General features: G+C 44.6%; 1 protein-coding gene across 5 annotated transcripts in view; it reads right to left on the bottom strand.

The window, feature by feature from the left end:
- The window catches only part of MBOAT2 (membrane bound O-acyltransferase domain containing 2), a 127,532-nt gene that overhangs the window by 67,772 nt on the left and 46,998 nt on the right, over positions 1-12,762 (bottom strand). For all 5 annotated transcript variants that reach the window (XM_045447797.1, XM_045447796.1, XM_045447794.1 and 2 more), the window contains exons 2-3: positions 8,594-8,739; positions 2,829-2,906 (exon numbers count right to left, since the gene is read on the bottom strand). In XM_045447797.1, coding sequence (XP_045303753.1) covers positions 2,829-2,860 — 32 coding nt within the window. In that variant the 5' untranslated portion in view covers positions 2,861-2,906; positions 8,594-8,739. The remainder of the gene's footprint in view (positions 1-2,828; positions 2,907-8,593; positions 8,740-12,762) is intronic.

Genomic DNA, 12,762 nt, shown 5'->3' with positions numbered 1-12,762 from the left:
CATAAAAGAAAACATCTAAGAGTCCAGTTTCCTTCCTGCCACATGTTATTCCCTCTCATGGGAGGATAAGATTGTCCTCAGTGAAGTTAATATTTTCCCCAGAGTTCCTGCTGAGCCACGAACCACTGCTAATTAACTTCATGAGGACAAATTTTCAAGTGACTTGAGGTTTCTGCCTGCCAGATGCCATTTCCGAGATCATCATTCCTTCCTCATAGAGTTGGGGCAGTTCCTAACGACATTTTTATCTAGGAATCCATACTGCAGGAGTCTTGTTAGTACTGGCAGGTAACAGGTGGAAACAAACCTGGACGGTCTGCTCTCTGGGGTCCTCCTGGACTGAGATAACGGCCAGAGCAGCTGTAACTGCCTCTTCTTTCCCTAACCCCACCCCGACCCCCGGGGCTGCTGCTCGACAAGAGCCTACGGGGCAGAAGAACACGGAGGAAGGGGGCAGGAACCAGGAAGAGAGCTGTAAGTCAAGCCATGGAGCGCTGTGGCAGGAACGAATATTATCTGTCTGGAAATACGAAACCAAAAGCAGATGAAAAAAATACTCAAAAGCAAGAGTCACAAAATACTTATTCAACAGAACAGAAAAGATAACCTCACCTACCGAGAGCTTCTATCATCTATATGCTCAACAATGGGACCAAAAAATAAGTAAAAGATCCCCACCGAGTTCATTTTCTGGGAAGAAGACAGGATGAATTCCAGCGCACAGCACTCAGCGTGATGGCATTGAGCGCTTACAGCAAGCTCTGACATGGTATCAGGAGGAAAAATCCCCAGCGGAATATCTGTAGCTAAGAATGACCTCTGGGAGCAGATCGTCCGGAATGTGAACAACTCTTCCTCCTGGCCGAACCCTGTATGCAAACAAAAGCTCACCTGGACACCCAGAGTATGAAGCAGGTAGGCACGTGCTCTTTAACTGAGTCACCGGTTTAATCTCATTTAGACCCCAAAAAGTGAAGTGACTTGGCCAAGGTCCCAAACCAAAGAGTCTGAATTCAAACCCATACTCCAAACCAGTGCTCATCCGGTCAACCACTAAGGCCATCCGGTGCAAGAGTCCGAATTGGGTCTCTGCTCATGACCTAGCCTGCTGTTTGTCATCATCCATAAAGGAGGCAGCTGAGGAAAGTATTTGTCAATACGTCTCAAGTCTTAAAAATACACTTGCGCATAATTTCTACTTAGCACCAAATATCTGTACTGTTTCCAACTGTTTCATTCTACTGAACATGTAGTGAATGGGTGACGCACACACGGTCTGGGTTTGACTACTTTCCAAGCCAGCCGCTCCCTCCTTTATGCTTCCCCAGCCCTGAGTACATTCTTCTTTTCTAACACTCATCGCAATGCGATTGGGAGTGTGACAGTAAGCATCTCGCTGAGACAGAGCACGTCCTCGTGTGCAGCACTGGGTCCCAGCACAAGCAAACAAGTATCTGCTGTGCGACTGTCTTAACGTCTCCAACCCAACGTGCATTTCACAGGGTAAGGAGCCTATCTCCATTATCTGTAAGTTTCTGGAAACACCGAGGCAAACAAGATATGTTTGTTCAAATTGGTGGAGGAGGTGGGACGATATATAATGGTAAATTTAAAACTACTTTCCTACACTTCTTATGATATAATCCCGTCCACAGCTTGGCAACCCGTCAGACAGGTACAAGTTTACTGTATATATCTACACCTTTTACGTTTTTTTCTCTAGACCATTTGTGTTGTTGAAAATTACGTGCCAAGTTATAATGAAAATACTTCAGGTGAACTTCTCTCAGTTAACGGGCTTTTCTACTCTTCCTGTTGTAATCATCCCACATTTCTGCTCTTTGTATTTAAATAATGGCAGGCCCTTTGTGCTGTGTTCCAGAAGTCTGAGAATTTTCAGAACCCAAAATAAGTTTTCCCACAGAAAAGTTAGAAAACAAAAAACTAACACGGAGGGCGCTTAGGTTCCCACGCCTGTCCACAAAGGCTTATTTAGCACATCAGAATAGCACAGAGCCCAGCCACATAGTGCTGCCTTCTCCGGGAAAATGCCTCCCTAATTCCAGGCGGGTATGCCTGAAACACACTTCTACTGCCCTTCCTCTTCTAAGGCCTACACCCACTCCCCCATTCCCATCCATTGTGCTTCCCTCCTCCCATTCCGCACCCCCCCTCCCCCCACCGCCCCGGGGACAGAGATGGAAGGCAAGTCCAGCACCTATGTCCAGGTTCAAGAATGAGATCCGGGACTTTGCTGCAGGTAGAACAGGAGACAGAGCTACTATGCTGGCAGCCGCGAGGTGGAGGTCGGGGCTCTACAGGAGGCAGAGGCTGCAGCCCAGCAGCAAGGGCTCGAGGAGACTACCAGGAAAGAGCTTGCTGTCATGCAGAAGTCAAGGTATCATTCATTCATTCATTCCTTCATTCATTCGATAAATGCTTACTGAGAACATACAACCTCCTAGGTGCTGCACTATATTCAGAAAACAAAACAGACAGCGTGTGCCTGCTGTTTTGCCTCCCAAGGGACATTTGAAACTATCTGGGAACATTCATGGGTGTCCCAACTCGAGGGGGAAGGTGGTACCAGCACCTAGTGGGTGGGGGCCAGGGATGCTACTCAACAGCCTGCTGTGCTGTCCCCATGTCAGCGTTACCCAGCCTGAGGTGGCAGCAGGGTGGAGGCTGCCGGCTTTAAGCAATTTAGGACAGCTCCTCTTGAGAAAATTATCACAGTTTAGAAGGATTTTTAATGTAACAGAACTGAACTGTGATCTGATTCTCTCAGAGTGAAATGAGCATTGATATGTACAAAGAGGGACACTTACTTGTGCATGTTCTCCACTCCTATGATGATCATGATACAGTAGGAAATTCCACTTTGTACGAGAAAATGTAAGGCATACCTATAAAAATAAGAGCACCGTTAGAAGAGGGACACCCATCCGCAGACATCAAGCTGGAGCCATTTAGGCTACAAAGTGCTTCTGTTTAACACGAAACATCCCCAGATAAAGAATAAGAAGTCTCACTTCCGCGGCCTAAAATTCTGTGAACACCTTAGAGGGAGTCCCACATCACAAGCCCCAGAAGAGCTGGGAAAATTAAACGAAACCCCATAAAGGCGCACTCAGTGCCCTGGCATGCCGCGTTTCCTGGCTACGCGAAAGCACTGTAGGGTTATGTGGCTCAAGGATTACAGCTTTTTCCGTAACTCAAGGCACCATGACGAAAAGGTGATAAATCTGGATTTCAGAACAGTCCCGACAGAACATTAGTTATTTGGTTTCCCAAATACCTAAACTGCTTCTCCTAAAGCAACAAAAAGTACCAAATGGTAGTACTTACTACAAACCAGGCACCCCCAAATCTATTTATTCTGAAAACACGATGGCTCTAATCAAATAATCTTCTAATCCTTAACCTGCAGTCACCTATCCATAAAAAAATTCTGGCTAACGTGACACAGAAGTCCCTAGTGTTCTAATGTAGAAATCCACTACTGAATGAGAAAACTAATTTATCCATTCATTTCACAACATTCAGGCAAAACATGATGAACATCTCGGTTGCAAACTCAATCCAAACCATCCCTGAGATCACGCATATATGGGCACACACACAAACTTACAATTTCCTTTCCCCATCGATGGCATGAATAATTTATGAAAAAAATGTTCATACCCTTGTATACAACTTACAATATAAACAAGGATCTTAACCTGTGATTAAAATTACTTTTTAACCTAATCATTATGGAGTCACAGGCATCACCAATGTGGAAAAGTTACTTAAATTTTTGAATAAATTTTTCCATAGATACACTATGAGAAGTAGGCGCCACGTCAGGGCCACAGAAGAAACATATTTTATCCTCTATACAGAGTATGCCAGTCTGTCTGTCTCCGCTTCCATCTAACACACACACACACACACACACACGAAAATGACATCGGCCTGGAATACCACTCTAACTAGAAAGTCATAAGAAAGCAGAAAAACACGTATGAATATAAACTGAAACAGAAGGAAGCTTTAAAAACATTAAAACACACACTTTTCTATTTCTAATTAATTATCCACCTCCTATTTGTGGCCAGCATTGACAATTCACTGACACATCTAATGTGGAAATGCTGAAGAGGTCTGCTAGATACATTAAGGGCTTTATTAACTGAGAGTAGAACTCAGTAAATACATTCGTCTTGGGGTGCCTGGGTGGGTCGGTTGGTTGAGCGTCCGGCTCTTTCGGGTCAGTTTACGATCTCACGGTTCATGAGTTCAAGCCCCACATCGGGCTCTCTGCTGACGGTGCAGAGCCTGCTTGGGATTCTCTCTCTTCCTCTCTCTCTCGCTCTCTCAAAATAGATAAACTTTAAAAAAAAAAAAGACACTCATCTTAAAAAAATTTTTTGAGGACTCTTGGGGAAATATGTATTTTTTTCCTTTTCTATGAGTAAATTTCCTTGGAGCATAGGGATAGACAACAACTTTAGAAGCTAAGGGTTTCATTTCTCAAACAGCGCCATGGTTCCTTATAGCACCTTCAGATGCCCCGTCCCCTGGCATCACTGTTCAGAAAATGTGCTTGGCGATCTTTTGGGGTGCAACATAATGCTCTGCCAGCCTCCTGTTGTACAAGCTTTTATTACTATGACAGTTCAAGTTCATGCATATGAAGCAATCTGCAGTCGCCTCTGTTCCACCCACCTCCACGACAAGTATCAAGGTGCTTTTCCACTCGCGTATACAGCACTGGTGGACTTCTTCACAAGCACCCACATGCGCTCACCCCACTTGCTCTCCTTAGTAAACTGAGAATAAATACGGAGTGGCCACTGAGTATTTTTCAGGCTTAGGAGGTAACAATGAAAGGCGTTGACTGGGGAATCTGGCACACAATAAGCACTCAACTCTTAAGTATTATTAGTAAAGTAGAAATTCCAGATAGGAGGCATCTTAAAAGTCTATTATAATCCAACCCTCATCATTTTAGAGCTGAGGAAACTAAGTCCTAAAGTCACATACCTAGTTAATACCCTAACTGATGGCAAAACTCAAGTTGTTTCTTCCTGGGCAAGTCACCCACTGGCTGACTCTTCAAGGGGCGGGGCGGGAGGGAACCCACACACTGGGCTTCTTAGTCTCTCAAGCTGCCCGAGGGCTTGGAAAACAAAGGGATCCTTTATCTCAAAAGTTCAGTTTGTTTTTAGATCTCACATCTTACTCATTTTGAATTTCAAATCACACACAGGTATAAATTTTACTTCTAGCAAAAAAGGACACAAGTTGAAAAAAGGTTGAGAAACCCCTCTCCCGATTGTTCAACTGATCTGTACTGAGCATGTGTACTTTCTGACAGGCACCGTCCAGGGCACTAGGAATACAGACTCAATAGGACACAGCCTCTGTCCACGGAGAGCTTCCAGTACAGAGAGGAAGATGGGCAACTAACAGATGACGTGATAAATAACATACTGTGTGGTAAACACTAAAAAAGAGATTAGAAAACCTAAATTTTCCAATCTGGACCACCAACTGCACGATAATGACAGATGATAACTATGATGACGGCCTTGACCCTGGGTGATTCTCCAGGTTCACAACGAGCTGGCTACTGGGCTAATAAGCTCCTCTCTGTAGTATTACACCTTTGGGGTCTCATAATAATCACGGATTCCCTTTCACAGATAAGGAAATGAAGCCAAAAGGATTTGAGTAACATGTCCAAAGTAAAGGGCTCCCGGTAGAACCCAGGTGTGACTTCAAAGTCTAAGCTCTGTTGCACTACCCTTCACGGTTATCAGAGAGGGTTAAATAAAGTGTAAGCAAATTCTCAACTTGCATGATGGTTTAAAAAAAAAAGCTGTGGGGCGCCTGGGTGGGTCAGTTGGTTAAGCGTCTGACTTCAGCTCAGGTCACGATCTCGCGGTCCGTGAGTTCGAGCCCCGCGTCGGGCTCTGGGCTGATGGCTCAGAGCCTGGAGCCTGCTTCCGATTCTGTGTCTCCCTCTCTCTCTGCCCCTCCCCCGTTCATGCTCTGTCTCTCTCTGTCTCAAAAATAAATAAACGTTAAAAAAAAAAAAAAAAGCTGAGAGAAAACAGAAGTAGGTAAAATAGCCAATGATATTTACAAAGTACTAACGTATGTCTTCCGAAAGGGAAGCCGTCAAAATCAATAGCAGCTACGATTACCGTTGAGCCTAAAAACACAGGGTGTTGAACTGCAAAATGAAAGGACACTCGACTACTTCCCTCACGTTCCAAACGTTCCAATTAGCATACAGTTATGTGAGCCGGGTGCAGAGACTACAAAAACTTCTCTTGGGGAGCCTGGGTGGCTCAGTCGGTGGAGCAGCCAACTCTCGATTTTGGCTCAGGTCACGATCTCATGGTTCTTGAGATCGAGCCCCACATCAGGCTCTGCACTGACAGCACGGAGCCTGCTTGGGATTCTCTCCCTCTCCCTCTCCCTCTCTCTCTGCCCCTGCCCTGCTCACTCTCTGTCTCTCCTGAAATAAATAAGCAAAATAAATAAATAAATAAATAAATAAATAAGTTAAAAGAATTTCTCTTCCCAAAGAAAGGAATAGAAAACATTTTTTCCTGCGAGAAAAAAAAAGAAACAGAGAACTCTATTTTTAAAAATCCTGGTTATCACATGTAATTTGAAATACTAAAGAGTATAAATAAAGTCAGGCTCCTCGTGGCCCAGTGTGTGAAGCATCTGAGAAGGCAAGAAAATACCTGCTCAGTCCAGACCTCGGACGAGAGAGAGCATGCTTCCCTTGGTGGCGCTGTGTGTTGTAGGGCCCCGAAAGATGCTACTTACATTTCAATTTTCTACTCTGTTTACACTGACCACAACATGAATGGTGTCCTTAGACTTGGCCGCTCCGAACTACAAGCCTTCCCCAGCCCCTCTCTAAAATGTGTCACCCAAGTACTGAAGCATTGATGGGTGAAATATGTAGACTGGGATATGATTTTAATTCATCCAGAAAAATAAGTCAGGGAATAAATGAGAATGGAGGAATTTTAAAAAACCGCTGAAGGGGCGCCTGGGTGGCGCAGTCGGTTAAGTGTCTGACTTCAGCCAGGTCACGATCTCGCGGTCCGTGAGTTCGAGCCCCACGTCGGGCTCTGGGCTGATGGCTCAGAGCCTGGAGCCTGTTTCCGATTCTGTGTCTCCCTCTCTCTCTGCCCCTCCCCCGTTCATGCTCTGTCTCTCTCTGTCCCAAAAATAATAAAATTAAATTAAATTAAATTAAAAAAAAAAAAAAACCGCTGAAGCCGGGTGATGGGTATACAAGGGCTCATTATTTTCTGTGCGTCTGTACCTGAAAAGTTTCACAACAAAATTTTAAAATAAAATATACGGAAATACTACCCCCATGGCACGATTTAAGAGAAGTTTAAATTGAACCCTCTGAGAAACGAGGAAAACTTTGATGATATGCATTTGATGGCGTCGAGGAAGTGGAAAAGGCCACAGGGGGGAATTCAGAGACCATCTCTATACCTCAAGACTCCACACAAGTGGCAGTGCCGAGCAGAGGACTGGCCACATGGCCGTAAGGTAGAGACTGAACAAATGATGCCTGTCTGATTTGTCATTAGTTTCTAGGACACATCTGCAATTGCCAGAGGCAAAAATCAGATCGAGAGATACCAGTATCTTCCAACCCTCACCAGCATCAGAATCCACATCCTAGCACAAAGGGCCACGGATTGCACGCCCCACAACAGAGACTACAGAGCACACAGTGAGTGGGTCCTGCCCTCTCAGGGAATTTCTATCTCCGACAAGCGTCTGCAGAAGAGAGAGCCCGAAAGCCTCCTCGGTGAGCGTGTTAACCGTGCGGCAAACGCACAAGCAGCGCAAAGCTCTCGCTTAAAAAGGAAAATCCAGGTGAGATCACCAAGAAGCCCTTCCGCAGAGAGTCTCTGCTGCCTCGCCAAGACTGTGTCTCTCCTCCTGATTTTTTCCGTCACACGACCAGTCACCTGTGACACACGGGAAGTATGGTGTTTCTGTACTTAAGGCTCTCAGGGAAGCCCCGAGAGCTAAGAAGGGAGTGGACTGAAGGGAAGCCACACATCCGACAGGGCAGAAGTAAAAGCTTTCCATTATACAGAACTCTTCCCCGTCAGACACAAACAAAATAAATGTCTTTTTTACTAAGGGCAGAATCATCTAAAAAATGGTAACAGAGTTCTATCGGTGGGTTTTTCCGGACTCTTCAAAGCCACTTGCCCAGAAAGAAAAAACTGTTTTCAATGGTTTGTTTGTCTTGGCCTAAAAGATGTGCAGAATAGGTGAAAAGAACGACTCGTGACAGAAAAATGTGTCTGTATGTCTTTTTCCTTCATCTGTCCTATGTCATACATTATAAATAGCAAATTGCCCTCCGAGCCCAAACTGAAGACAGAGAGCCCATTCTCCACTCTCTGTTTTTTCTATGAAACATACAAATATAAAACCTGACCTGCAACATATAAGAACAGAACCCCACATGATGTATCTCTGTGCACACTCAATTCACAACGCTCTCCCAAGTCTTCATTTAAAGACCATCAAAATAATGACTTACCATCCAAAGCAAAAAAGTGCAAGATAAAGGCCCAAAAGGGTAGCAACGACATGTCTTATAAAACAGCTAGTTTTGCTTGAATGGAGGTAAGTTCGAAACCAAACGGCTGCTAGCAAGGCGAAGAGCTGGCACACGACAAAGTTGACCTGCAAAGAAAAATTAAAATTTCGTATTAGCAACACGGACTTGAATTCTTCACTCGCCACCACGCTCAAAGTCTCAGGCCCAGATCTTCTAGAGTTTACAAAAGAAACGAAACCAAAAGCAAGAACCGGGGCCTTCTTAGAGAGGGCAGCCTCAAGGGCAAAGAATGGGCCCACGTGCACCTGCCTGTGCTCCAGGGCCAGGTGGCATCCGGGGTGGAAAGGCCTGGGGTTGGGGGGGGGGCACCTGGAAGAATCTAGAAGATGTGGGTGTGCAGACACAGAAACAGCACAGGGTACACCCTGTGGTTTAAGGGAAAGAGAATCTGGTCTTCATGACACAGGCAAGTTTCTCCAAATATGCCCTGGGTCAAGAACTGGTCAAGGCCCCCGAAGGTCTGGTGGAGTGCATCTTCTTCCACGTGGAGCTCCACCACTGAGGAACGCTGGGAACCAAGTGCCTCAGCTCTGGGGGGCCTCACGGACGGGTTCAGAAGGCGAATGGATGGATGGAAACAGAGAAAGGAGGCTTCAGAAAGCAACAAGAAAAACACGGACCCTCAAGTCCACCAGCATCAGATTTTTGCTTCGTAACTCGCAGTGATGCTGCTCTTGACAGTGGGAACAAAGTGCAGGTGGCAACATCATCCCGTAACACGCCTGCCCTGGCCAAACAGGGCAGAAAAGGCTAAGGAGAAGAATCTCTTACGTTATTTAAAGACTCAAGGGGTGCCTGCGTGGCTCAGTTGGTTAAGCGGCCAGCTTCCGCTCAGGTCATGATATGAGTTCACAAGTTCAAGCCCCACGTCCCACGTCGGGCTCTGTGCCGACAGCTCGGAGCCCGGAGCCTGCTTCGGATTCTGTGTCTCGCCCGCTCTCTGCCCCTCCCCCGCACACACTTTGCTTCTCTCTCAAAAAATAAACATAAAAAAATTTTTTAAAAAAAGACTCAAGAAAAACAATCTCCATTTTTTTCTTATGAAAGATATTCTCAGAGACTGTTGAAGAAAATAGGTCTTTAAAAATCCATCTGACATTAGGAACTTGCAAAAAACACAAAACAACAACGAAATCACTGTTTCGGGCCCCTCAACCAGGAACAAATCACACTATCTACATGTAGATGCTGCTATAGATCCATAGAGATGTCTCTGCCTAAAGACACAGACAACTATGCGCTCTTTCTTGCATTACAAGGAGAAAAACAGTTGAACATTGTTGTACTTTGTCTAAGAGACCATTGTTCTTTGAAACAGTTAGACTCAATACAAGCAAATTGTCATTCCAACAGGTTCTAAGCACTTTTTCCCTCCTAAAAGGTTCTAACAATAATTTCTTAATTAAGCAAAAAGTAAATGCATCAGAAAAATGAATATTTTTGGAGGCGCCTGGGTGGCTCATTTGCTTAAGCATCCAACATCAACTCAGATCATGATCTCACGGTTCATGAGTTCAAGCCCCGCATTGGGATCACCACTGTCAGCTCAAATCCCGCTTTGGATCCTCTGTCTCCCTCTTTTCTCTCTCAAAAATAAATAAATATTGGGGCACCTGGGTGGCCCAGTTGGTTAAGGTCATGAGTCCAACTTCGGCTCAGGTCATGATCTCGCGGTTTGTGAGTCCAAGCCCCGCGTCAGGCTCTGTGCTGACAGCTCAGAGCCTGGAGCCTGTTTCGGATTCTGTGCCTCCTTCTCTCTCTGCCCCTCCCCTGCTCACCTTCTGTCTCACTCTCAAAAATAAATAAACCTTAAAAAATAAGTAAATAAGTAAACATTAAAAAAAAGACAAATATTTTTGATATAAAAAACTAGTCATATCTGCAAAGCTTCTCACAGTTTAAAATTTTTCTTTCAAACATCCTTTAATTCAACAAAAATTTATAAAGCATCTACCATGGGCAAAGCATAGAAAAATCAAAAATGTGCAATTCCTAGTGCTAGGCCTGGGTAAATTCAGAATCTAATGGGAAAAGCAAATCGGTACACAAGGAACTTCACCTCAATGATTAAAAAATCTTTTTAAAGGTTATATAGAAAGTGCTTTAAGAACACCCCACCAGGGGTGCCTGGGTGGCGCAGTCGGTTGAGCGTCCGACTTCAGCCAGGTCACGATCTCGCGGTCCGTGAGTTCGAGCCCCACGTCGGGCTCTGGGCTGATGGCTCAGAGCCTGGAGCCTGTTTCCGATTCTGTGTCTCCCTCTCTCTCTGCCCCTCCCCCGTTCATGCTCTGTCTCTCTCTGTCCCAAAAATAAATAAACGTTGGGAAAAAAAAAAAAAAAAAAAAAGAACACCCCACCAAAGGAAAGAGCATGAAGGCAGGTGACATGAGTTCCTAATCATAGCTGATATCCACAGCCACATGAGCCATTGATCCCTGTGTCCCTACTTCCTTCTCTCTCCCCTCCCTTTCTGTCTTCATTTGTGTTTAATATAAAACAAAGCATGATAAGTATCACAGAAGCATCCTAGAGCCACTGACATACAGAGTGTTGTATCTTTGTAAACACCCCTTTCAACATTGTCATCTTACAGATAAAGAAAATGAGACCCGGTCTCACTCCAGACACTGAATCAAAATCTATGGGGGTAAACCCAAAAGTTGATATGAAAAACAAAAAACAACCCACATGTCTTGATAATCCTCAAGGTGTAAGAACCAACAGTGTTGGAAAATAGGGAAAGGGCATGTTAAACAAACAAACACCCAAACAAACAAACAAACAAACAAACAAAAACAATGTGAAGCCGCCAGTGAGAAATGGAAGTGAACACAATGTGGAATCCTGGGAGAGGGGGGTCTAAAGGGAGAGGGGGGTTGGAAAGCGAGGGCTTTGCACATCATGCTGAGGCATTTACAGGTGAGCCCAAAAGTACTGAAAAAAACACTGAAATTTTTTAAAATAAAAAAAGGGATGTGGTCCTGCAAAGGCAGGAACAGAATAAGGATAGGAGGCTACACATCCAGATGTCCAAATACCTGTCTTGAAAGGTCTTAAAGGTAAAACGTCCCCAAACTGAAACTGTATCTTAGTCATTCTTTCATGGGTGGGGAAAGGCTGGGGAGACCAGTGATTACTGGAAAGGGAGAGACAGCAAGAAAGAAGGAACAGAACTACAGTGTCTGAAGATCATCATGCACTGGGTACTTGAAACTGATTGTCTCATTTAATCCCCAGAACAAGGTGTCACTTCCCATTTTACTCAACCAACTCAACGTCATTTATAGTAACAGGTGGTACCCCACACTCAAATCCAAGTCTGACTAGTTCTAGGCTGTACAACGGGCTGCCTCTCCACTTCCAGAGAAAGTGTGAAGGTTAAGCTTGATCGCCACAGGCGAGACTTTCAGACACGATGCTATCTGCAAAATACCGCCATCCTATTTAACAAAACATCTACAACGGGCCACTTCCCACAGCTAATAAACTCAATGAAAAAGATCCTATGTGGCGTTCACCCCCATTTGTTTTGACTTGTTACAAGTCAACCCTTTATACAAGCTTTCTTCTAGATGGAAAGAAAGACAAAAGATTTTATGTTCTTTTTTCGAAACTATTTTATTCAAATATACACACATGACCTGATGTGTCCTCAAAGAAACTGGCCCCAGTTATTTGGGAGTGGGGGAGGGGGGTGGGAGGGCAGGCAGGATACAGGAAGAGAGAAGGAAGCCAAGATGGATAACCTTAGCTAACTTAAGACTTACTGGTCACATACCTCACTGGATACAAAAGGAGCCTTTTTTGAAAAGTCGCACAAAAAAAGCCCTCATAAAAGCAATAGCTGCAAACCCTTCCAAGGATGCTCTTTAAGGAGCGTGTTTTACACGAGCTGGCAACAGGAGTATTTTCTTCAACACCAAATGACGTGGCTTGATCTCACAATTAAGTTAGTGTCTAGGTGTTCAACTGCAAAGCCTACGGCTCATTTATGCCACTCCAATGTAACAGCTACAAGAGTAACTTATTTCTCACAGATATCCAAAGAAATGCTTCATATCCCCAAATAAATCTGCAAACACATTTAG

The sequence above is a fragment of the Leopardus geoffroyi genome, chromosome A3, assembly GCF_018350155.1.
Source record: "Leopardus geoffroyi isolate Oge1 chromosome A3, O.geoffroyi_Oge1_pat1.0, whole genome shotgun sequence".
Classification (NCBI taxonomy): Eukaryota; Metazoa; Chordata; class Mammalia; order Carnivora; family Felidae; genus Leopardus; species Leopardus geoffroyi.
The sequence above is the reverse complement of the archived record's forward strand: the minus strand, read 5'-3'. Positions and strand labels throughout refer to the sequence as shown.